The sequence below is a fragment of the Chiloscyllium punctatum genome, chromosome 9 (assembly GCF_047496795.1).
Source record: "Chiloscyllium punctatum isolate Juve2018m chromosome 9, sChiPun1.3, whole genome shotgun sequence".
Lineage (NCBI taxonomy): Eukaryota > Metazoa > Chordata > Chondrichthyes > Orectolobiformes > Hemiscylliidae > Chiloscyllium > Chiloscyllium punctatum.
In genome coordinates, this window is record NC_092747.1 from 55,644,792 (window position 1) to 55,668,154 (window position 23,363).

General features: G+C 38.6%; 1 protein-coding gene across 2 annotated transcripts in view; it reads right to left on the reverse strand.

Moving 5' to 3' along the window:
• mrps9 (mitochondrial ribosomal protein S9) overlaps positions 1–23,363 on the reverse strand; it is a 108,363-nt gene that overhangs the window by 28,126 nt on the left and 56,874 nt on the right. For both annotated transcript variants that reach the window (XM_072577584.1, XM_072577585.1), the window contains one exon: positions 5,392–5,477. In XM_072577584.1, the coding sequence (XP_072433685.1) occupies positions 5,392–5,477 (86 nt within the window). The remainder of the gene's footprint in view (positions 1–5,391; positions 5,478–23,363) is intronic.

A 23,363-nucleotide genomic window follows, 5' to 3' on the forward strand; every position in this document is an offset into this window, starting at 1 on the left:
GGTCATTTTCATATTGGCAGACTATGACTTGAAGTGTATTGCAAAGATTAGCACCAAGGACTGCTGCTTTTGAAAATATACATCAAGGACTTGGAGGTGGGGGCCAAGTGAAAAATTCTAAATTGACAGATGACACAAAGCTAAATGGGAATGCATGTTGTAAGAAAGACTTAAAATTGCTCCAGGAAGATTTGGATAGACTTAGATGATGGATTAGAACATTGTTCTTTGTAGAAGTGCAAAGATTCACTCGACTTGCTTCTAAAATGGCAGGATTGTCTAATGAAGAGAGAGGTGGTGATCTCATGGAACTTACAAAATACTTAAGGGACAGACAAGGTAGATTCAGATAAAATCTTTCTTCTGGTTGGGGATGCTAAAATTGGAGTTTGGGAGGCACAATTTAAAACAGGGTTATAGCATGTACATGGGACTAATCTGTTCAGTAATGCTTAGTTTGCACTCTGCCTGGGCCACTCAGCTCCTCATCTTGTTATTGATCCAAAACTGGACTAAAGAGCTGAACAAAAGGAAGGAAATGAGAGTGACTCATGTTGACATTGAGTGTGACCTGAGTGAGGCATCAAAGAGTCCTGCCAAAATTTAAGTCAACGGGGATCATGGGGAATCTCTCTTCATTGATTGGAGTCATACCGAGCTGAATGGAATACACTGGTAAAGGCCAATCATCAGTTCTTGGGAATCACCATAGGATTCCTCAGAATAGGCGAGCTTATTCATCAAAAAGGTCAGCAATGGAACTGATGGATAAGATTCAACACCATTTGAGACTCCTCAAATGTGAAGAAATCCTTGTCCATATGCCACAAGATCTGGACACATCCAGGATTAGGCTAAGAAGTAAGAGACAGTCAATGATAACCACCAGCAAGAGATAATCTAACCGTCTCCCTATAACATTCAATGGCATTACCATCACTGAATTCCCCACTAGCAATATCCTGGGGTTATCACTGACCAAGCCATGTAAATACTGTGGCTACAAGTGCAAGAGGCTAAGACTGGAAATTCTGTGACAATTAACTCTCCTTTCTTGCAAAAACCTATCTATAAAATATAAATCAGAAATGCAATGGGACACTCTTCACTTGCCTGGATGAACATAGCTACAATTCTCAACAAGCTCATCAACAAGTTCACCAACAAAGTAATTGAATAGAAAATGCTGAAGGAACTCAACAAGTATGGCAGCGTTTTTGGAGAGAGAAACATAGTTTAAATAGTGAGTTGTGACTCTGCATCGGGACTGTTCCAAAGAAGCATCATTGAACTGAAAACATTAAGTCTATTTTTCTTTCTACAGCTAGACCTGCTGAATTTCTACAGCATTCTATATTTCAGATTTTCAGCAGTATTTAGCTTTTATACAGTACAAAGTCATGCCACATCCACCACTGACTCTCAATGGCACATTGTACAACATGCACTGCAGCACCTCACCTTCACTTCTTTAATAATAACTTCCAACCCCATGACCTCTACCACCTTGAAGGACAACGGCAACAGGCAAATGATACTTACACCAGCTGCAACTAGCACTCTAGATAATACACTATCCTCACTTGAAGTGATATTGCTAATGCTTCATTTAGCCGGTTCAAAATCCTGGAACTACCTTCCTAGCAGCACCTGAATCAGATGGACTGCACTGGTTTAAGTGCAATTAGGGATAAGCAACAATGTTGGCCTTGCTAGCAATGTCATCATTCCATTAAAAATGTTCTTAAAGATTTACTTCTCTAATCAAAGCCTATTAGCATGATTATCAAATTGCAAACAGCTTACTTTGTTATTGTCCCATTACAAAATCAAAGAGTACAATTTAGCCAGCATTAAGGTTTATTTCTAGACTTGTATAATTCAAAAGTTGAAAAGTTATGCTAAACTTTTATCAAATCTTGATTAGACCACACTTGTTGGACTGCAAACAGCTCTAATTGCCAGTATTATGAAAAGGATACAAAGACAACTGTGGGATGAAAAGAAATTACAAAAAAATGATACCAGAACTACAAGGTTATTAACTATTAGGAAGAGATGAACAGACCTAATCTTTTTTTGCTGAAAAGTCTGAAAAGTCACTTAATAGGAGTCTTTAAAATCATGAAAGGCTTTGATAGAGGACATGGAATTTCCCCTTGTCGGTAAGAACAAAACCACAAACCATCAATAGGTGACAGCCACCAAAAAGGTCTATTAGCAAATTTAGAAGAAACGTCTTTACCCAGAGGGTGTATGAACATGCCAAGGCAGGGAGCAATTGAGACACACAGTGTATTTGTATTTAGGAGGAAGCTAGGTTAGCATACATAAGGGAGACAGCCATCGTTAGTTGTGCTGATAGGGTCGATGAGAAGTGTGGGAGGAGACCAGGATTGAAATAAAATTCTACATAATTTTAAAGGGGGTGCTGGATCAGTCAGACCAAATGGTATATGAACACAAATCTTTGAATGAGGCAGGAAAAGCTGTCTTTAAAAAAGAAGCATAAGAAAAGGGAGGAGTAGGGCATTCAGCCCATCAAACCAGCTCAGTATAGCCATCAATTTCTTGATATTTTAAAAATTTATCTACCTTCTCTTCAGAGCAGAGAAGCTGACAGGGGAACCCGACTGTGGAGTAGAAGATTATGAGGAGCATAGACAGTGTGGATGGGAAGCAGCTGTTCCCTTAGATATAGGATCAATAACATAGAGCCATAATTTTAAGGTGAAAGGCAGGAGGCAGATTTGAGAAAAACATTTTTCACCCATAAGGTGGTGTGTGTGTGGAATGCACTGCCTGGAATAGTTCTTGAGGTAGGAAGCTTCACAACCTTAAAAAACAACTTGGATGAACATTGAAAGGTCATAACATTCAAGAGTTATGGTCCAAGTATTGGAAAATGAGACTAGTGTAGAGTTAGAGTAGTCTAACCACAGCAGACCTAATGAGCCAGAGTCTCTTTTGCACTGAATGATTCTATGATTCCAAATACTTGCAGCAATCCAGCTTTCACAATTCTCTGGGGCAGAGAATTCTAGACAGTCACTCCCTTCTGAGAGAAGATTCCTTTTGCACCTCAGTTTTAAATGAGTGCCCCCTCATTTAAATGCTTCCATTTGTAAAGTCACAGTACAACAGTAAGGAAGCAATATTGACATTTGCTAAAACACTATTTTAGCCTTAGATGGAGTACTGCATTCAATTCTGTCAATCAAGTGTTCAGTATTTCATTTTTAAGTAACCCAATTTAAAATTATGTAAACAACTTTAAGAACTAAAAAAAGAACCATACTGAATCAGCTCTTAATTTAATTGCTGCACAGTACTTGATTTGAAAAGCTTCTAAATACCTGCACTACTATCTATGAAGCCAAGGAACTGAGTACAATTTGAAGATTCGTCCGTTACTTGCACAGTCTGAGAATTCTCAAAGTCGGCCTCTGGAAGTGGCCAATTTTGTAAGTAGGACCTGATTCCCCCTGAACTGAATCTTAAAATCTTTGAAAAATAATCATTGAAAACACGAAGCAGTAGTTTTGGGGTGATTACACAGTAAATTCCCCAGACTTATATGCTGATTTGAACAACTTTATTCAGTTTATACCAACATTTTTAGTGGATGCTCTATCATAGACTGGCATTAGTAGTAAAGCGAACTAACATTTTTTTAAAAAGTTTATTTCAAGATAATCTAGTCTCAAAAATAAAAGGTCTGAGTGAAATTTGTAATTCTGATGCACATTAAGCCTATTTTACAAAGTGACACACCTACCCAATGTATCACAAAACAGTCTTCTGACCAAGAGGACATTATAAAAGGTTTTTATTTAATTGCTTTGAAAATTATATTTAGCAATGATAACTTGGCAAAGTTTGATCAATACAGTGAAAGAGGAGTCTATCACAAGAAATAAGCATTTAAAAGTGTTAATCCATCACTTTTGAATAACCAATTAATTACTTCAAAACTCATTATTTTAAAAAAATGAGTTCCTTAGAAATTTTTTTAAAAATTCAAAACCCTCACGTTTTTGTGGCCAAAGGTTTCAGTGTAATTATTGCAGGTCCCTTGAAGGCCTGGAAATGAGAGCAATTAGCAGAAACTCCCAATAGTAAATAATTCATGCTGGGAGTGTGGTCAATTTGGTGGGCAAAATGTATTTCAAGCATAGTGTCTTTAGTACAAGACTGGAAATTCAAATTGTAGCAAACATAATTCACTCTTAAAATTCCACATATACCGGCACAGGTTACAGCAACATGGCAGAAAAATGTATTGTAAAGAAAATATAAGCAATGGATGTGGAGCGTAGGGAGGCCCAGAGTTCCTGCTCAATTGCGCTATTGCCTCTCTAGTAAAAAATGGTAAACTAGAAATGGATATGTGCCTTCATTAAGTTTTGACAGTCTACCTGTGTTTATTGGCATTGATATGATTTTGTTCACATTGTAAATGTGATTTTAAATCTACCAATATTAATTGGAAGAATCACCAATATATGACATGGCAAAGTACATACAAAATATTTATCTTCCAAAGTTGTGACACTTGAATACTGTAGTTCTATAGGATTATACCTATACTTCAAGACAGTATGTTGGTTACCACACACAGTGCTCAACCTTTTGAAGTAAAACCTGTCAATACTTTAAAGTTTCATATCTGTCATATTCAATTACTTCAACCAAAAGTAAAGTATAATAAATAAGTCAAACAAACGAGGGCAGACAAAAATATCGGATAAATAGGCTGAAATTATTTTGCTAGACTGAAATTGGACAGTATACTTTTTCATGGTAAATTAATCAAATGATTTAAGTAATTTTATTATCAACATTATTTGTTTTAATTCACATGACTAAATAATTCTTTCCCCATTGAAAATGTCAGAATATAGTCAGTGATTGAAGCAACTACTTCCTTAAAATTAAAAGGATGTTTATCAATTCTCGTTTGTCCAACAGACTTATCTGAATTGTTGCACATCCTCTCTAGTTGGGGTCTGCAAGCAGGAGTGATATGTTAATATACTCAGTTTTAGAATGGCTTTAATTTAAATACTCTTCCATCATTATTAACATCATGATGGAAAAAAATCTCAGTTAAGCACTTCATTTTAAAACACTGAGAAGCCTTGCATTTATACAGTACCCCACCAAACTTTGCAACTTCTTACAGCTTTAAAGGCAATATGTACAATTGATGTCCCCTGTTTGGAGGTGAAAAATGCAGGGTGTTTAGGGAGTATCTTCACCCCAAAGGCTGCAGTAGTTCAAGGCAGTAGACCACTATCTTTCAAGAGCAATTAGGAATCGGTAATAAATGCTGGCGTAATTAAAATCAGTGCTACCATATCCCAAGAGTTAATAAAAACAGCAACTTACATTGGCTTGCAATCCAGGGAAAACAGACTTTTGTCTCTCAGTTGATCTTCATACATCTGAGTGTTAAGAAATTGTTCATAGGTATCCTATAATAATTTAACAAGAGGACACTTGAATTTTTTTAATGGCAAATTCATGTCAAGCATTATAACAATTCAATAGAAAGCTTTTATCGTATGCAACATATGTATAAAATGTATGATTCCTAGAAATTAAACGATCATTCTTGACAAAACAGCAATGTAGAACCCAGGCACTGAGGGACCAAAATAATATTTATGCTTGATATTGCATTCAAAATTCATTGAAAGTTGCTTTTTGGGTGCACTGGTGTACATGACTATGCAAGTATATTAAATTATGCTCAAAACCATCAAGTCCAAGGATACAAATACAAACATAGGTAGCAAGGTTACACAATTACTGAATTTTACTACTTACTATTCGATAGATACTTGCACATTGTGGCAATAGAGCTCATTCAATACCTGTCATTAGCAATAAACGTCAAATAGACATTTCAAAGTGAAGTTATGCAATAACAAGGGGGCGCTGGTTAGCTCAGTCAGATGGGCAGCTGGTTTGCAATGCAGTGATGCCAATTACGTGGGTTCAATTTCCACACTAGCTGAGGACACTACGAAGGACTCTCCTTCTCAACCTTTCCCTTCACCTAAGGCGTGACAACTGTCAGGTTGTCTCTCACTGATGACTGAGCTACCGTAGTTCCTGGTAGGATTATTGCAACTTTAAAATCAGAGAATCTCTACAGTGTGGAAACAGGTCATTTCAAACAAGTCAACACCGACTTCCAAAGAGAAACCCTCCCAGACTCATTCCCCTACTGTATTACTGTACATTTACCTTTGATTAATGCACTTAACCCACACATTCCTGAACACTATGGGCAATTTACCAAGGCCAATTCACCTAACCAGCACATCTTTGGATTGTGGGAGGAAACCTGAGCATCCAGAGGAAACCCACACAGACAATGAGCGAGTGTACAAACTCCTCACAGGCTGTCGCCAGAGGCTGGAATCGAACCAGGGTCCCTCGCACTGTGAGGCAGCAATGCAAACCACTGAGCCACTGTGCTACCTTTTACACTATAATGCCCAACAAAGCTATAAGCGATGAACTGTGCTGCAAGTTATGCTGGTTTATCAATAAACTCCCTAATAATGAAAAGGAACAAAAGCAGAAACAGTAAGCTATTCAAGGATTTTTTAATCTTATTTGTACTAGTGGTGATCTTTGTTGAAGCAAAGTGAAATAAAAATGGTGGCCAAATTCAACAGGTCTGTCATCCGTGAAGAGACAAACAAAATTAACATTGTGTGCAATTTTCTCTTCTTTGAAAAAAAAACTGAAGATAGGGTGAGCACAAGCTCAATCACATGTGAGACAGCATTCTTCACACAAGCTACAGGAATATGAATACCAACTAAGGTAAAATATTGCAATCCAATAATGGAAAGGAGAAAACCACAAGAAGAGGAAGCCACAAATACTCTTTAGATTAGATTAGATTCCCTACAGTGTGGAAACAGGCCCTTCGGCCCAACTAGTCCACACCAACCCTCCGAAGAGTAACCCACCCAGACCCATTCCCCATATTTACCCCTGACTAATGCACCTAACTCAATGGGCAATTTAGCATGACCAATTCACCTCACCTGCACATCTTAGGACTGTGGGAGGAAACCCATGCAGACACGGGGAGAATGTGCAAACTCCACAGAGACAGTCGCCAGAAGCTGCAATCAAACCCGGGTCCCTGGTGCTGTGAGGCAGCAGTGCTAACCGCTGAGCCACCATGCTGCCCTACTTTATTCGTGTTTTTTTTCAAATTGCGACTAAAGTGAGATAGGAACCGTTTCAAAACCAGGAATTGCAATGATTGCTGCACGGTTTGAAGTATGTAATTCGATACTCATTGCGAAGTGTTTACATAGCTGTGTGTAAGAGCTTTGCTGTAGACGAACAGTAGCTGAAGGATTGTGTATAAATGGAGTTTTGATTGGCAACAAGTACCAAACCAACGACAGAGATCTTCTGCCTGCCAAAACTGAAAGATTGCATCTTTTTGGCAGCTTAACATGAGGATCAGAGAAGCCTTCAGACCACTACCTTTGATTAGGAATTCTTGCTCTCTGTTCTGTTCAGTAAGTCACTTTAAACCTGAAGGAAATCAATTTATCTTCCCTTCAGCAGTTGCCACACTGCATGGAAACAGACCCTTTGGCTCAAGTCATCCATGCGAACCTGGTTTGTGAAATGAACGAGTTGCATTTGCCTGCTTTTGACCCATGTCCCTCTATACTTTTCAATTCCGGTTCAAGATGGTGGCAGAGCTCCTCTGCTCCACCTGTTCTTTTTCCTTTTCTTCTTCTCTTTCCTCAGCACCGAAGGCAAATACTGCAGCAGCAGGCACTGGCAGCAAGGCCCTGGAGCAGCGTGAAAGCAGAGAGCCCTGGTACAGAGAGCGGGCTACAAGCCCCAGAACAGCGTGTGGGTTATTAGCCCCGCGAGGGCAGCGAGCCCAGATACAGCATGTGGGTTGTCAGCCCCAGAGCAGCCCTGGATTATTGTGCAGGCAGCAAGTCCTGGGCATAGACTGGCAAGGGTGGGAATCCCGTCTCTTACCTTGGAGCAGCTGAGTGCCAGTATGGAGTGGAATGGAGCATGGAGTGGAGTCGGAACAGCTGTTGGATTGGAGTCTGGCATGAGCAGTCAGACCGCATGCAGAGGCCCTGCACTGAACTGTAATGTCTTCCTACCTTACTGTAATGTTAACCCTTTAATGTTTTCCTATTTTTAACTTATTTTTCAACTCTAAGTAATGCTACTACTTTTATTACTCTGTTGTATCCAAGAACAGTGTCCAGGTACTTGTACCTAAGATGCAGCTATACGAAGGCAGATATTGTAAAGCTCAGCGAATTTTGAGAAGACTTGTAGCTGATAAGTATGCTCGCTGAGCTGGAAGGTTTGTTTTCAGACATTTCATCACCATACGGGTGACATCGCTGGAGTGTGAAGCGCTGGTGGTATGTCCCACATCTCTATTTATACGTCTTAGTTTCTTGAGGTAGGTGATGTCATTTACAGTTCTTTTTTCCAAGGAAATAGGATCTAAATCAAACAGACACAATACAACCAAAAACTATAACCACATTACCTTACATCAAAGACATATCAGAAATGACTTCCAGACTACTTAGAACCCTTGGCATCATGGTAGCCCACAAACCTACCAATACACTTAAACAGCAACTAATGAACCTAAAGGATCCATTAGATAGCACCAGCAAAACTAACCTCATTCAGAAGATACCATGCAAGAATTGTAAAAAACACATCAGACAAACTAGCTGGACACTTGCCGCCAGGATACATGAACACCAACTGGCCACCAAAAGACACGACCCACTATCACTAGTTTCTATACAATCAGACAAAGAAGGACACCACTTTGACTGGGACAACACACACATCCTAGGACAGGCGAAACAAAGACACAGACGAGAATTCTTAAAGGGAATGACATTCTAACCAGAACTCTATCAATAAGCACATTGATTTAGATTCTATCTACCATACTTTGAAAAAAAGAACCAGAAATGACATCACCCACCTTAAGAAACCAAGATCTATAAATAGAGAGGCGAGACATACCACCAGCACTTCACCGGAGACTCTCATTGATAATGTTACCTAGTATGATGACAAAACGTCTGAAAACAAACCTTCCAGCTCAGCAAACAAAGTTACAATCTTATTGTAAAAGCTTTTCACTGTACTCCTACAATGGTGTACATGTGACAATAAAAGGATATCGATTGATATTGATGTACCTATCCTAATGTTGCTATTGCATTCCCCTCTACCACTTTCTCTGGCAGCTCATTTTGTATATGTACCTTGTGTTTGAAAAGGTTGTCTCTCAGGTTCCTTTTAAATATCCCCTTTCACTTTATGTCTGTGCATTCTAGTTTTGAACTCCCCTACTCTGGCAAAAAGATCTTGGTTATTCACTATGTCTATGCCCCTCATGATTTTAGAAACTGCTGCAAGGTCACCCCTTAGCCTTTAATTAATAAACCAGAAACTTTTAAGTGAACTTGCCACCAAAGGTCTCTTGCAAATCAGTGGACAAAATCAGAAGTCATAAGACACCAGGTTATAATCCAATAGGTTTATCTGAAATCACAAACTTTCGGAGTGCTGCTTCTTTGTCACCTATTGAACTATAACATGGTGTTATGTGATTTCTGACTTTGGCACCCCCACATCATGGAAACCAGCGGAAACACCCGAAAATCAAGTGAGAAGCAGTGTTCTGTCAAAACTTGTAAGAATCATCTCAGGAATGCTCGTGAACACAAACAACTGAACTGCTTTTTCAGTTTTTCACTTTGTTTTCACTTTGTCCATCATTTTTCCCTCCATCTGTGTGTACGTGTAAGGGAGAGTCGATAAGGCCATTAGTGTTCTAGTTAGTAGAGTCAAATACTGATGGCTGTTTACCTGTAGCTAGAGTCTAACTATGTGTAATAAATAATATATTTTTCTTTAAAAAACGTACAGAAACTTGGTCCATCCTTACTGTCAATTTAGGTCCAAAAGACACGTAAATTGGAGAATGCTGCATGCTTTTTAAAATCTTTCCGTTTATGACAACTCTGGGGATACCTTGATTTCTAGCATGTTATTTCAGTGAGTTGTGACAAACTTACTACATCTTATAAAGAAATGTGTGCACCTACAATAAAAGGCATTAACTAATTAATGTACAGTTATTTACCACAAACACTAATTATGCATTGCTCCATAACAATATTTTCCAAAAATGAAAGCTCCATGTAAGCAAAGAATGTGAAATGCATTTTCAAAAAATTACTCACTGTCAAACAGAAGTAGTATAAATTCTACATTCAGTTGTATTGTTCAACTATTGCATTAATTATATTCACTTCATTAGGTTATTTTATCTTCAGACCAATGAAGGACGTACAATGAGGCACTGAAATAAATGCCATAAAAATGACGTATGTTACTCTGTTCAACCAACAAATGGGCAAAGAAAGTATTTTTAGATGCCAATTAAGCAATTTCATTTAACAGTCTTGAAAAGAGACTGTTTAATAGTACAATAACAAATCTTTAACTTAATCTGACAAGACTGATTGGCAATATTTAATTTGTGTATGGCTATCTAGAAAGGCGTTAGGGTTTGAGCTACAGAAAACAGCTTAACTGTATGGGTCAATTCTCAACCCCACAAAAAGTATGACATGAAAACCTTCAATGGGTCACCACGTGTTTAACCCGTAGGGAAAGTCTTCTGTCTACTATGACTGTTGTCTATAGGGATAAAATGTTACACATGAAGTCATTTCTACATAATCATTAGTTGCATCAGAGCATAGTGAACAGCATAGTATAAACTACAATGTATCTGTCCCTAAAATTGGCTGGGTTGATTAAAACTTCTGCCAGAAATCTGTTAGAAAGAAAAAACTGATCAGGATTGAAGGTCCACTAGGAATAACTCTGGCAATGATCCAGCAAATAATTTGAGAACTGTAACAGTTGTATGATATCATGATGTTGCTCAGATCATTGGTAGTAGGAAATGGAACAATGATGCCATTCACAATTAGTCAGAACAAAATGAAACAGTTGAACATAGGATCTTAATTCAAGATTTAAATTTTTTGATGCATTAATTTAATTTTATGTACAGCATGAAAGCCAAATGCAGCAGATTACAGGATGCAAACCAGTGGCCAAAATAAATATGCACTCTTATATTTTGCACAGTGTTGAAAAGAAAATATCTTGTTTAAATTGGGCAATATAAAAAATACTCTAATGTAAAATTACATAACCCAGTTAAGAGTAAAAGCAAAAATGTGGATGAGCATTTTTTCTAAATTGGTCATCTCCAATTTTGTTGCAATTAAAAAACAAAATCATTGCCATCTTATATATTTCAATACTCAGGACAGAATAAGTTAGGTTAACTAACTGACTAATGAGAGTCATAAGACAAAAAAAAGTGCAGATCAGCAGAAATGAACTGGTAGCGAAAGTTCCCAAATTACACATAGTTTCAGTCCAGGACCAGAAAAGATGTTCAAGTGTTGTTCCCTATAGAGCAATTCTCAAAGGGCTATGCAGTTGACTTTAACTGAGATACTCCAAGGTAGGTCTGATGACAACAAAAAAAGAGTCAGGATATCACAGATACAGAAAATATCTGAACTTAACAAAAATATCATCAGGCAACAGTCTAGAAACTTTTAACAGTTGGAGTCTCCACTTTCAATAGTCTGCCTTTATGCAGTGCGTTTAAAAGTAGTAATAAATCACTGTTGCTTCACAAGTATCAGCCACAAATTGTTAATGAGCTGAAGTTGATGGCTGTATGATAGGTGACAAAGATTTTCAAATATTTCAGAACAGGGAGGTTAAAAAAAACAAATGGCAAGGAAAAACTAGTGACTTTAGCTTAAGAAATTTCTGCAAATTGTGTGGCAAAAGATGTGAAAGATTCACAAGAGGTCAGAGTTGGAGGAAATAACAAAAAGAGGAAAGAATAATTTCTTAATGCTAATGTAATTTCTTTTTTTTAAAAAATGCACTCAGGGATTTGGCTGGCCAGCATATTATTGCCAGTTCCGAGTTGAGGAATTCGTGAACCACTGCAGTCCACCTGCTCTAGGTTGACCCATAATGCCCTTAGGGAAGGAATTCTGGAATTTTGACCCAGAGATATTGAAGGAATGACACATATTTCCAAGTCAGGATGGTGAATGGCTTTGAAGAGAACTTGCAGATGGTGCTATTCTCGTGTATCAGCTACTTTTGTCCTTCTAGTTGAAAGTGGTCATGGGTTTGAAAAGTAATGTCTATGGATGCTTTGTGAATTTCTGCAGTGTATCTTGTAAATAGTACACACTGCTTCTACTAAGCATCAGTAGTGGAGGGAGTGGGTGCTTGTGGATGTAATGCCAATCAAGTGGGCTGCTTTGCCCTGGATGGTGTTAGCGTCTTCAGTGTTATTGGAATTGAACCCATCCAGGCAACTTGGGAATATTCCACTATCTCTGACTTGCGACTTGTAGATGGTGGACTGGTTTTGGGGAATCAGGTGAGTTACTCAGTATTCCTAGACTCTCATCTGCTCTTGTAGCCACTGTGTTTATGCTACAAGAACAGTTGTGTTTCTGGGAGATAGTGAGGGCTGCAAATGCTGGAAAGTCAGAGTTAATAAAGTGTGGAGCTAGAAAAAGCACAGCAGGTCAAGCAGTGTCACAGCAGCTGGAGAGTCAAGGTCCTGACCTGAAACATCAACTCTCCTGCTCCTCTAACACTGCTTGACCTGCTGTGTTTTTTCCAACTCCACACTTTACTGACAGTCGAGTTTCTGGTCAATGGTAACCCCAATGATTTTGTTAGTGAGGAACACAATGATGGTAACATCATAGAATGTCAAGAGGCAGCGATCAGATTGTCTCTTATTGGAAATGGTCATTCCTGGCATTTATGTGGCACAAATGGTACCTGCCACTTGTCAGCCCAAGTCTGGGTATTGTCCAGATCTTGTTGCATTTGAAGTTGGACTACTTTGGTATCCGAGGTGTCATCAATGCTGCTGAGCATTATGCAATCAACGGTGAGCATCCCCACTTCTGATTGTATGATGGAGGGAAGATCATTGATGAAAGTCCTGAAGATGGTTGGACACTACCCTGAGGATTTCCTGCAGAGATGTTCTGGAGCTAAGGTAACTGACCTCCAACAACCATGACCATCTTCCTATGTATCAGGTATGGCTCCAGTCACTGGTGAGTTTGCTCCAGATATCCATCGGATCCAGTTTTGTTAGGACTCCTTAAGCCACACTCAGTTAAATGCGGTCTTGATGTCAAGGGCAGTCACTCTCAGCTCACCTCTGGAATTCAGCTCTTTTGTCCATATTTGAACCAAGACTATAATGAGGTCAGGACCTGAGTCGTCCTGGTGGAACCCAAATTAGACATCACTGAGCGAGTTATTGCTGAGCAGTTGCTGCTTGACAGCATTATTGATGACAGCTTCCATCACTTTACGGATGATCGAGAGATGGTGGATGGGGTGGTACCTAGTCCGGTGAAATTCATCTTGCTTTTTCAGTACTGCACGCACCTGGGCAGTGTTTCACATTGTTGAGTATATGGCAGTGTTGCAGTTGTACTGGAACAGCTTGGCAAGGGAAGCAGCAAGTTCTGCAGTGAAAATCTTCAGTACTACTCCTGGAATGTTTTTTTTAGATTAGATTAGATTAGATTACTTACAGTGTGGAAACAGGCCCTTCGGCCCAACAAGTCCACACCGCCCCGCCGAAGCGTAACCCACCCATACCCCTACATCTACATTTACCCCTTACCTAACACTATGGGCAATTTAGCATGGCCAATTCACCTGGCCTGCACATCTTTGGAGTGTGGGAGGAAACCGGAGCACCCGGAGGAAACCCACGCAGACACGGGGAGAACGTGCAAACTCCACACAGTCAGTCGCCTGAGGCGCAAGTCGCATCTACAAGTCGCAAGTCAGGGCCTCCAACATTTTCTTGATAGCACATGGCATGAAATGAATTGGCTAAAGACTGGTATCTGTAATGCTGGGGACCAATGGAGGAGGCCGAGATGGATCATCCACTTGGCACTTCTGGCTGAAGATTGCTGTGAATGCTTCAATCTTATCTTTTGCGCTGATGTGCTGGGCTCTTCCAAGATTGAGAATGGGGATATCTGTACAGCTTCATCCTCCAGTGGGATGTTTAATTGTCCACTAGCATTCCTGTCTGGATGTGGCAGCACTGCAGAACATAAGTCTGATGCATTGGTTGTGAAATTGTTTAGCTCTGTCTATCACTTGCTACTTATACTGTATGGTAAGAAAGTAGTCTTGCTTGGTAGTTTCACAGTTTGACATCTCATGTTTAGGTATTTCAGGTACTGGTCTTGGCATGTCATTCTGCATTCCCCACTGAACCCCCTGGCTTGCTGGTAATGGTTAAGTGGGGGAATATGCCAGACCGTGAGGTTTCGCTGGAATACAATTCTGCCAATGTTGACAGCCCACAGTGCCTCATGGATGCCAAGTCTTGGTTGCTAGATCTGTTCAAAGTCTGTCCCATTTAACAAAGTTATAATGCCACACTATATAATGGAGGAAAGTCATAATTTGAAGGTGGGATGCCACAAGGAACTATGCGGTGGTCACTCTTATTGACACGGTCATGGCCAGACACACCTGCAGCAGGCAGATTGGAAAAGATGAGATAAAGTATATTATTCACTTTTGTTGGCTCCCTCTACACCTGCCACAGACCCAGTTTAGTAGCTATATCCTTTAGGATCTGACCAGCTCAATCAATAGTGCTGCTACTCAGTCAGCCTTAGTGGCGGAAACTGAAATCATCCATCTACAGAACATTTTACACACTTGTCACCCTCAGTTCTTCTTCCAAGTTTTGTTCAAAATGGAATATTGATTCATCAGTCGATGGACGATGATACGTGGTAATCAGCAGGAGTTTTCTGGCCACATTTAACCTGAATTAATGAGGCCTCACGGGGGCCAGAGTCAATATTAAGAATTCCGAGGGCAATTCCCTCTCAACTGGAACCCCCTGGTGTTGCCCAACCTGCCAGTGGGATGGACATATCCAGGGATGGTGGTGGAGCAAATTTCTGCTTTTTTGCATCTTATTGAATCATTGCTTCCTTAAGCAGGAAAGTCAACTGAGATATCAAGGGAGTGGAGCTGGGCACTAGTTCAAGTCTTCCTTCCCCTGTCTGGAGGAAACTGTTTTTAAATTACTTTAACCAAAGCTGGTTTCAGAAAAAGTTTGCAGACATTCAAAATTTTAGCTCACTCTCTTGCTGGCTGGACAAGCTGTGCTGGTAAGTTAGCAAACAAAAACAGTTTAAATTTGGTGCAAATGATAGACATTCTGGGACTACAGTTTTCATCAATAACCCTGCAGTCTTTGGAGATAGATGCATTTCAGGCACTAGCCAAATTTACTGAAAATGAGAGGATATCAGAATGGTGTTAAATTCAGTGTGGCCAGTTTAAGCACTACATTCCATTCTCCTACATTTGAATTGGCACAAATGTTTCTTTAAGAACAGAAAGAAGAAACTTGGCAATCTTTAATATCTTAATACAGTCCTAATAGATTTCAAAATGCTTCACAAATAATTAATGACATAAAATATCAGTGAATATTTTTGGTAAGTTGATGCTTTGGTGAGACAACGTTTAAAGGGTTAAGAATAAGCAAAGGTTACTTGAGTAATACAAAACATTCCATTTTTATTCTTTTTTAAAAGGAGATTGAATCACCATAAATTGAAGATATTCATTCACAGCAATGTCATTTAATGACCTCCTTCCCAATTAATATATCAAATCAAATATTGTAAACAAGATATGGTACAAAACTACTCAAGTTACCATTTATTTCACAATACACAATAATAGTGTTTTGAAGCCAGTTGTATGAATCTGATGTCATAATGTGTGTATATACACGAAGTGAAATAATTACTGCTTGACTAATAATGGCTTTGCTGTTCCACTTCTAATTAATCGAATGATTATGGAGAAAGGTGGGACTATATAGAGTGGTTGAAGTCCCAACAACCCACTTTTTCAAGTAAATGTGGACAGTCTATTTTGTACAGACTACTTATGTATGAAAAACTAGTTTTAAAAAAATCCATAATACAAAGACTGCACTTGACAAATAATCTAGCATACAGTTTGGAAGTTTAAATTTTGACTGAATGGAAGGTTAAGCATAATTTGAGATTTGCACTGTGCTCTGCCCAACCATGTGAGAAGTTGACAGTGCCACATCTCAGCTATATCATCCTTTCCGACAACTAAAATGTGCTTTTGCATCCTCTTGAAAATTTGTGTCTGCACTATGAAGCGTTGTACATTATTTCTTGCCCCTGCAGGGGTTCAAGTCCATATGGAACCTTCACAAATATTACCACAGATCAAACAGGCAGCATTTCAAGGCAGATTTGACATACCTATTTAAATGAACAGCAGGGGGCCTTGAGCTGCCTCAGGCTGTAGAGGAATAAAACTCTAGAGAAGCCTCATTGCAGTCCCATTACTCAGCAAAGGCACTTTCTGCATTTATCATTCATTTCATTTCAGCTAGGGCAATAAGCTCATTTGCCCAAGGTCAATGTAGAGTGAAAGGGTTTCAAGAAATTAATGCGCCTGACAAGCTGAGATTTTGTCTTGTAGCTCTTCTCGGAAACTACAGAAGACCCAAAGTGAATTCCTACTGTGCCTAAAGGTTCAAAACCTGTGTTTTAATACAATCTACAGACAGTATTCTGTAAGATATTGAATATTAATATGTTAAATGGGATTTGACAGTCATCATCCAATGTAACACTGTAGATCGTAACCATCAATGAACTTAAACTAATCTCATTAATGTGTTCCAAGAAGGACCTAAATCACAGCTCTTAACCCTCAGAAAAACATTTTAAAATTAAATCTAAGGATGGGTTATAATCATTGTTGGCTAAGGTAAAAAACCAAAAATCAGCTTTGCTGTATGGAACTCCGCACAAAACAGCTTTGATTTAGCAGGTGAGTAACCATTGTATGGTAAGTATCACAAGACCAAACAGATATTTAACTGAGTGCTTAATGGATTTTACCCAAGAATGGACTGTTTTTTTGTCTTCTATGCCGTGATAGTCATATAAAGAAAATAACTGCAAAATACAGCTGTTTCACACTATTACAGTACTTTTGCATGTTAATTGTTGTGCAAGAACATTTTACAAAACAAAGGTGTCAGGGTTATTCTGTCTTTTTCCTGTGCAATTCTCACTTTTCAAAAGCAACAGTACTATAGTCCATTACACTGAAATAACGGAGCCCTTAGACAACTGGTTAACATCTGGAAATGAGAGAGGGTTTGGCAAAAATAATGTACATATAAAGCTAAGTTAATACAACTGAGTAATTTCAACACCAGCATCCAGACAGCAGAGTTGAGAGTGTGTTGCTGGAAAAGCACAGCAGGTCAGGCAGCATCCGAGGAGCAGAAAGAATCAATGTTTTGGGCCGGAGCCCTGCATTGGGAATGAGGCTGGGAGCCTCGGGGGTGGAGAGATAAAACAGCCTCATTCCCGATGAAGGGCTCTGGCCCGAAACGTTGATTCTTCCTGCTCCTTGGACGCTGCCTGACCTGCTGTGCTTTTCCAGCAACACACTCCCAACTTTGATCTCCAGCACCTGCAGACTTCGCTGTCTCCAGATAGCAGAGGTCCATTTTCTAAATAAACCTGCATGTCAAGAAAAAGTTATACATTGCCAACTACTTGCCATGCTTTGGAGCTCCATTATCTTTTTCTAAATTGCAGGATTACTTTTGTATTCCATTAGGATGCATGAATTAACACAGTATTATAAAATACTTTTGAGGCAGGATATTAGACTCAACAAAGCATTTATCTCCTGTGTCTTATGCTGATTTTCAAAGTTCTGAGGCTGAGGGATGACCTTAGAGGTTTACAAAATTATGAGGGGCATGGACAGGGTAAATAGACAAAGTCTTTTCCCTGGGGTCGGGGAGTCCAGAACTAGAGGGCATAGGTTTTGGGTGAGAGGGGAAAGATATAAAAGAGATCTAAGGGGCAACTTTTTCACACAGAGGGTGGTACGTGTATGAAATGAGCTGCCAGAGGAAGTGGTGGAGGCTGGTACAATTGCAACATTTGGATGAGTATATGAATAGGAAGGGTTTCGAGGGATATGAGCCAGGTGCTGGCAGGTGGGACTAGATTGGGTTGAGATATCTGGTTGGCATGGAAGGGTTGGAGCAAAGGGTCTGGTTCCATGCTGTACATCTCGATGACTCTACCTAGTTTCTTATTTAACCATTGGAAAATGGCTACTTTATTGGCCAAATCATACTTTTTACCACATTACACTACATTTCTAGTATAAAACTCAATTTATTTTTGGATTCAAATACATTAAAATTATTTCCATTATAATCAGGAAATACTATGCAAATCTTAATATTTTAATTATTTTAAAATGTATGCAATTTCAATCAGATTAAAGTGATAGAATAACTATGGATTAAAGTTGTGCAAGCTTCTATTCTGTTTATTGGTAAGTACAAACATGGGAAATGGAACTGTAAGTGCAAATGTGTTTGTAATCAAATGCAATAACTACATACAGCTATAAATTCAACATTTCAATATGTACAATACACGCTAGCCCTTACTAACTCCTACTAGCAATTGGACAATTAGAAATTATGGATGTAATATATCAAAATGTTAAATATACATCAAAACAGATATCAGATAAGAGGTGGGTAATTTAAAGGAAGGATTTCCACAATCCACATCAAAATGCACAAATGACCTTTGGAAGAATCTCTTGGATTGGAATACAAAATGTATAATTAAAGCTGTTAAGAACATCATCCTTACTCTGGATCAGCGTTAAACTACTATATAAAATAACCTTGAATAAACATGTTTAATTAGGAAGTGAGCAAAAGAAAACATACAAGAGAAAGTGTACAAGGGAGCAAGAAGCATAAAGGAGAAAGTGAGTGACAGAAGACACAGAGCAAAGTTGAGTGTCAGAGGAAAGCAACACAAAGTATAGATTTGAAAGACAGCGCACATACTAACAAAAATGTGACTTTTTCAACTATATATTGTTGATTCCATTGGTAAAGGGAATAGTGAAAATATTGTAGATGCCTGAACTATAATATTTCCAAAGTTTTTTTAAAATTCAGAAGACATTATCATAGCAATGCATCAAAATCCTCAATTACGTGTGGACATATTAGACATTTAACCCCAGCGTGTGCATTTTAAAGAGGACATAGAGACAAAAGATGATATGGATGTAAAACCCTAACATGAACCATGGAATACGAAACATGAAAAGGTGTCAGGGGAACGCCAAGCAAAGATTTTTCAAAATCAGAGATGCAATTTAAACCAACAGATCCGTGGGTATTGAGGTAACAACACATACACTGAATTCATACTGACACCAGATAGGGAAGTATGTAATGATTGCAGTGATTAACTCACCTCCTGAGTACCAAAGCATTCAAGTCAAGATTCTGATGGAATACATCACACTTGAATGGGTGACTTTAATTTCAACAACCCAACCATCCAGGGTAAAGCAGCCACATGATTGTTTGAGGATGGGATATCATTCAGTCCCTCCACCATCAGTGCATGCTGCTGCAGCTGTGCATTATCTACTAGATGACTATAGAAATTTACCAAGTCTCCTTAGTACATTCCAAACCTGTTGGCAACATCTAGAAGAACAAAGGTAGCTACATGGGAACACCACCCTCCAAATCACTCGGCATCCTGACTTGGACCTATTTTGACATTCCTACACTCCTGCAACTCTCTACCCAGCACTACTGTGGGTGTACCTACACCAAACAGATTGAAGAAGTTCAAGGCAGCAGCTTACCACTACATTCTGAATTAGTGATGAACAATGAATGCTGGTGCAGCCAGCGAAGCCCACACCTCCCTGAATAAATAAAAACTAAATAGATTGAGTGAGCGAGCAAAAATATGGCAGTTGGAGTATGCTTTTTTTTATTACGAAAGGAGCGGAATATAAACTTAGAAGGATGTTTGAGAGAATTCAGAACTGGGGCACTTTTAAAACCAAGAGTTGCCCTTTAGGATAGAAATGAAGCAAAGTTTTTTTTTTGAGTGTTACAATGCCTCAGGAGATCGTGGAGGTGGGTTCTTTGAAGAATTTTTTAAGGCAGAGGCAGATAGAATCTTGTTATGTAAAGGCAGCAAAGATAATCAGTGGTAGCTGGCAATGTGTAGTTCAAAATCACAAACAGATCAGCTAACAGATCTTAGAGAATGGCAGAGCGGGCTCAAGGAGCCAAGAAACCTAACTCTACACATATTTGTATGTTTGTATACTGCAACTGTACATGGACAAAATCAAACTATGGTCATGTTCTGAGAGGAATTCTAAGTATACCTTAAGAAGGACACACTGGTCTAGGGGAGATTGCCAATATAATTAGGGTAAAACTAAGAGTAAATTATTAGGAGAGCTTACTCAGACTTGGCTGTTTTCCCTGGAATTTATAATTCAGCAGGGACATCTCACTATCTGACAGATTTATGGAAATAATTGTTTGCTGCTGGTTGTGAATCTAGGGCAAGGGCAGAACATAAAACTAAAGCTAGGTCTTCTAGGACTGGTTAGGAAATAATTCTAAATGCAAAGGGTAACGGAAGATTGAATCACTTCCTAGCATTTGATGCGAGGACAACTGTTAATTTTAAATCTGAGAATGATTGATATTTGTTAATCAAAGATATTAAAAGGGATGTAGGACAAAGGCAAACTTATGAAGATAGGTCACTGATTATTCGTGGCCTTACTGAATGATGGAACAAGCTCAAGGAATTAAATGGCCTTCTCCTGTTCCTAATATTTCCAGTTGCCTAATCAGAGTTTCAGAAAGTGTATTAGTCATGTGTAGTCTTGGGTGAACTCTGAAGCAATAATTCAATCAAAGAGTTTGCTCTCAGTTCAAGGCGCCAGGAATTTCAAAAAACAACAGAAATTCACTTAGTACATCTTCACTAATTTTAAAAATCCATATTGATTTTCATTGTATTTCTGTTTTGTAATAAAGGTAATACCACATGAGGTATTTTGACAGAGGAGCAGAAGGTATATTTAATTTGTGACACAAAACACAAAAGATTTATTTTAAAAACCTACAAGGTGCAGATATTTTGTTTTTATGACAAGTCTATTTGCAGATTTAAAAAGTGTTATGACACAATGGTGAACCCTTCTGCTAAATAAACCAAACACCCAGAAAAGCTCACCTCACCTCACAATCTGTTAAAGTATGAGTGACAGAGAAATCCCAAATTCCATTATTCAAAGAAAAAAAATCAATTAATTCTTTAACTCTTAAAAGTGAACATTAAACAACAACTATTTACAACTCTAAGCCCCCTTTCTCTGAACTACTTATTATCTGCCTTCAACTCTATAACAATATACTGTTCCAATAAACACCAGTATTAAAATTACACCAACTTAATTTCAAAACCACACAGTGGCTGTCGTCATCAGTGACTTTCTTTTTTCGGCTGAAGATCTCCCTGGGTCATCTTGTCTTTTACTGCAAAAATGTTTCATATGAGAAAGGTATCTTTGATAGAAATTGTTTTGAATATCAGTCTCTCGATGACAGTTACTCTCTAACTAACTTACAAAATGTCTCCTTTTTTTAATACTTCAAACATCGGTTCATCTTAATGGCTCGAGGTTGGTAAAAACAATAAATTTAAATTCGATTGGGATTTAGTATCCTCGGACATAATTAAACTGATTGGTTAAATTCGAATTGTGGCCAAAACAACTGAGGTATCTAGTTTACAGCCAAAGGTTACATATTTTCAATTTTCCAATAGACTCAGACTGCTAGTCAGTCATATGACAAGTACATGTAAGCTTTCAATGCAAAACAGCAGTCACTCTCTCAAAGGTACAGTAAGCAGCTTCAATTTCATTACACATCCCTCTTAAGAAAAAATGAAAAGACAGCTTCAATTGTTTTTCCTAATTCTTAACCTCATTACAATGAAATACATAGGACATTAATCTAAGTTCATGTTAAATTCTACACACATATATAGAACATGGATATCGGTTCAATCTTATCTATACTTTATTGTTTAAATGTGCGATAATGCATCTGCTATCGGGGGTGGCATGATGGCTCCTGGTTAGCACTGCTGCCTCACAGTACCAAGGACCCAGGTTCAATTCTAGCCTTGGACAACTGTCTGTGTGGAGATTGCATATTCTCCGCATACCTGTGTGGGTTTCCTCCGGGGGCTCTGGTTTCCTCCCAAAGTCCAAAGATGTGCCAGTCAGGTGAATTGGCCATTCTAAATTGCACACAGTGTTAGGTGCATTAGTTACAGTGAAATGCGTCTGGGTGGATTACTCTTAGGAGGGTCGGTGTGGACTTGTTGGGCTGAAGGGCCTGTTTCTACGATGTTGGGAATCTAATCTAATCACATTTTTACAACTCACAACATTTACAATTTGTAAATTAAAAGTCTGTAACATAAGACTCCAATGTAATAGTTTCATATTCTTGTCTTTAAAAGGTTCCAAGAATGTAAGAGGATTATGATCCGCTTACACAACTGTCTCCAACACACTGTTTATCACATAAACATTAAAACGTTGTAAGGCCAGTACCAAACTCAATAATTTATTTTCGATGGTAGAGTATTTTCTCTCGTGGGTGTTGAGTTTCTTTGAAAAGTAGCCAATTGACTGTTCAATTTCATCATCATATTCCTGTAGCAGTACAGCTCCAAATCCTACTTCGCTAGCATTGATTGCAATTTTGAAGGATTTCAAAAACTTTTGGTGTAGCTAAAACTGGTGAGATGGTTAATACTGCTTTTAAATTGTGAAATGCCTCCTGGCATTGTTCTGACCGCTGAAATTTGTGTTTTTCTCCAGTAAATCTGTGAGTGGTGCCACTAGACTGCTGAAGTTTGGAAAAACTTCTGGTGGAATCCCCTTAGTCCCAAACATCAAAGCACCTCTTTCTTAGAGGTTGGTCATGGAAATTCCTCGATAGCCTTAGTCTCTGGGTTTCTTGGGGTCAACCCTCCGTGACCGATGTTATGTCCTAAGAACATTACCTCTGCCTTTGCAAATTCTGTTTTCTTTAAGTTTATTACCAGCTTTCCTTCTCTTAATTGTTCAATGAGCTCTGCCAACTGTATCATGTGATCTTTCCATGACTCAATAAAGATGACTACTTCCATTCAGATTGACTACACAGT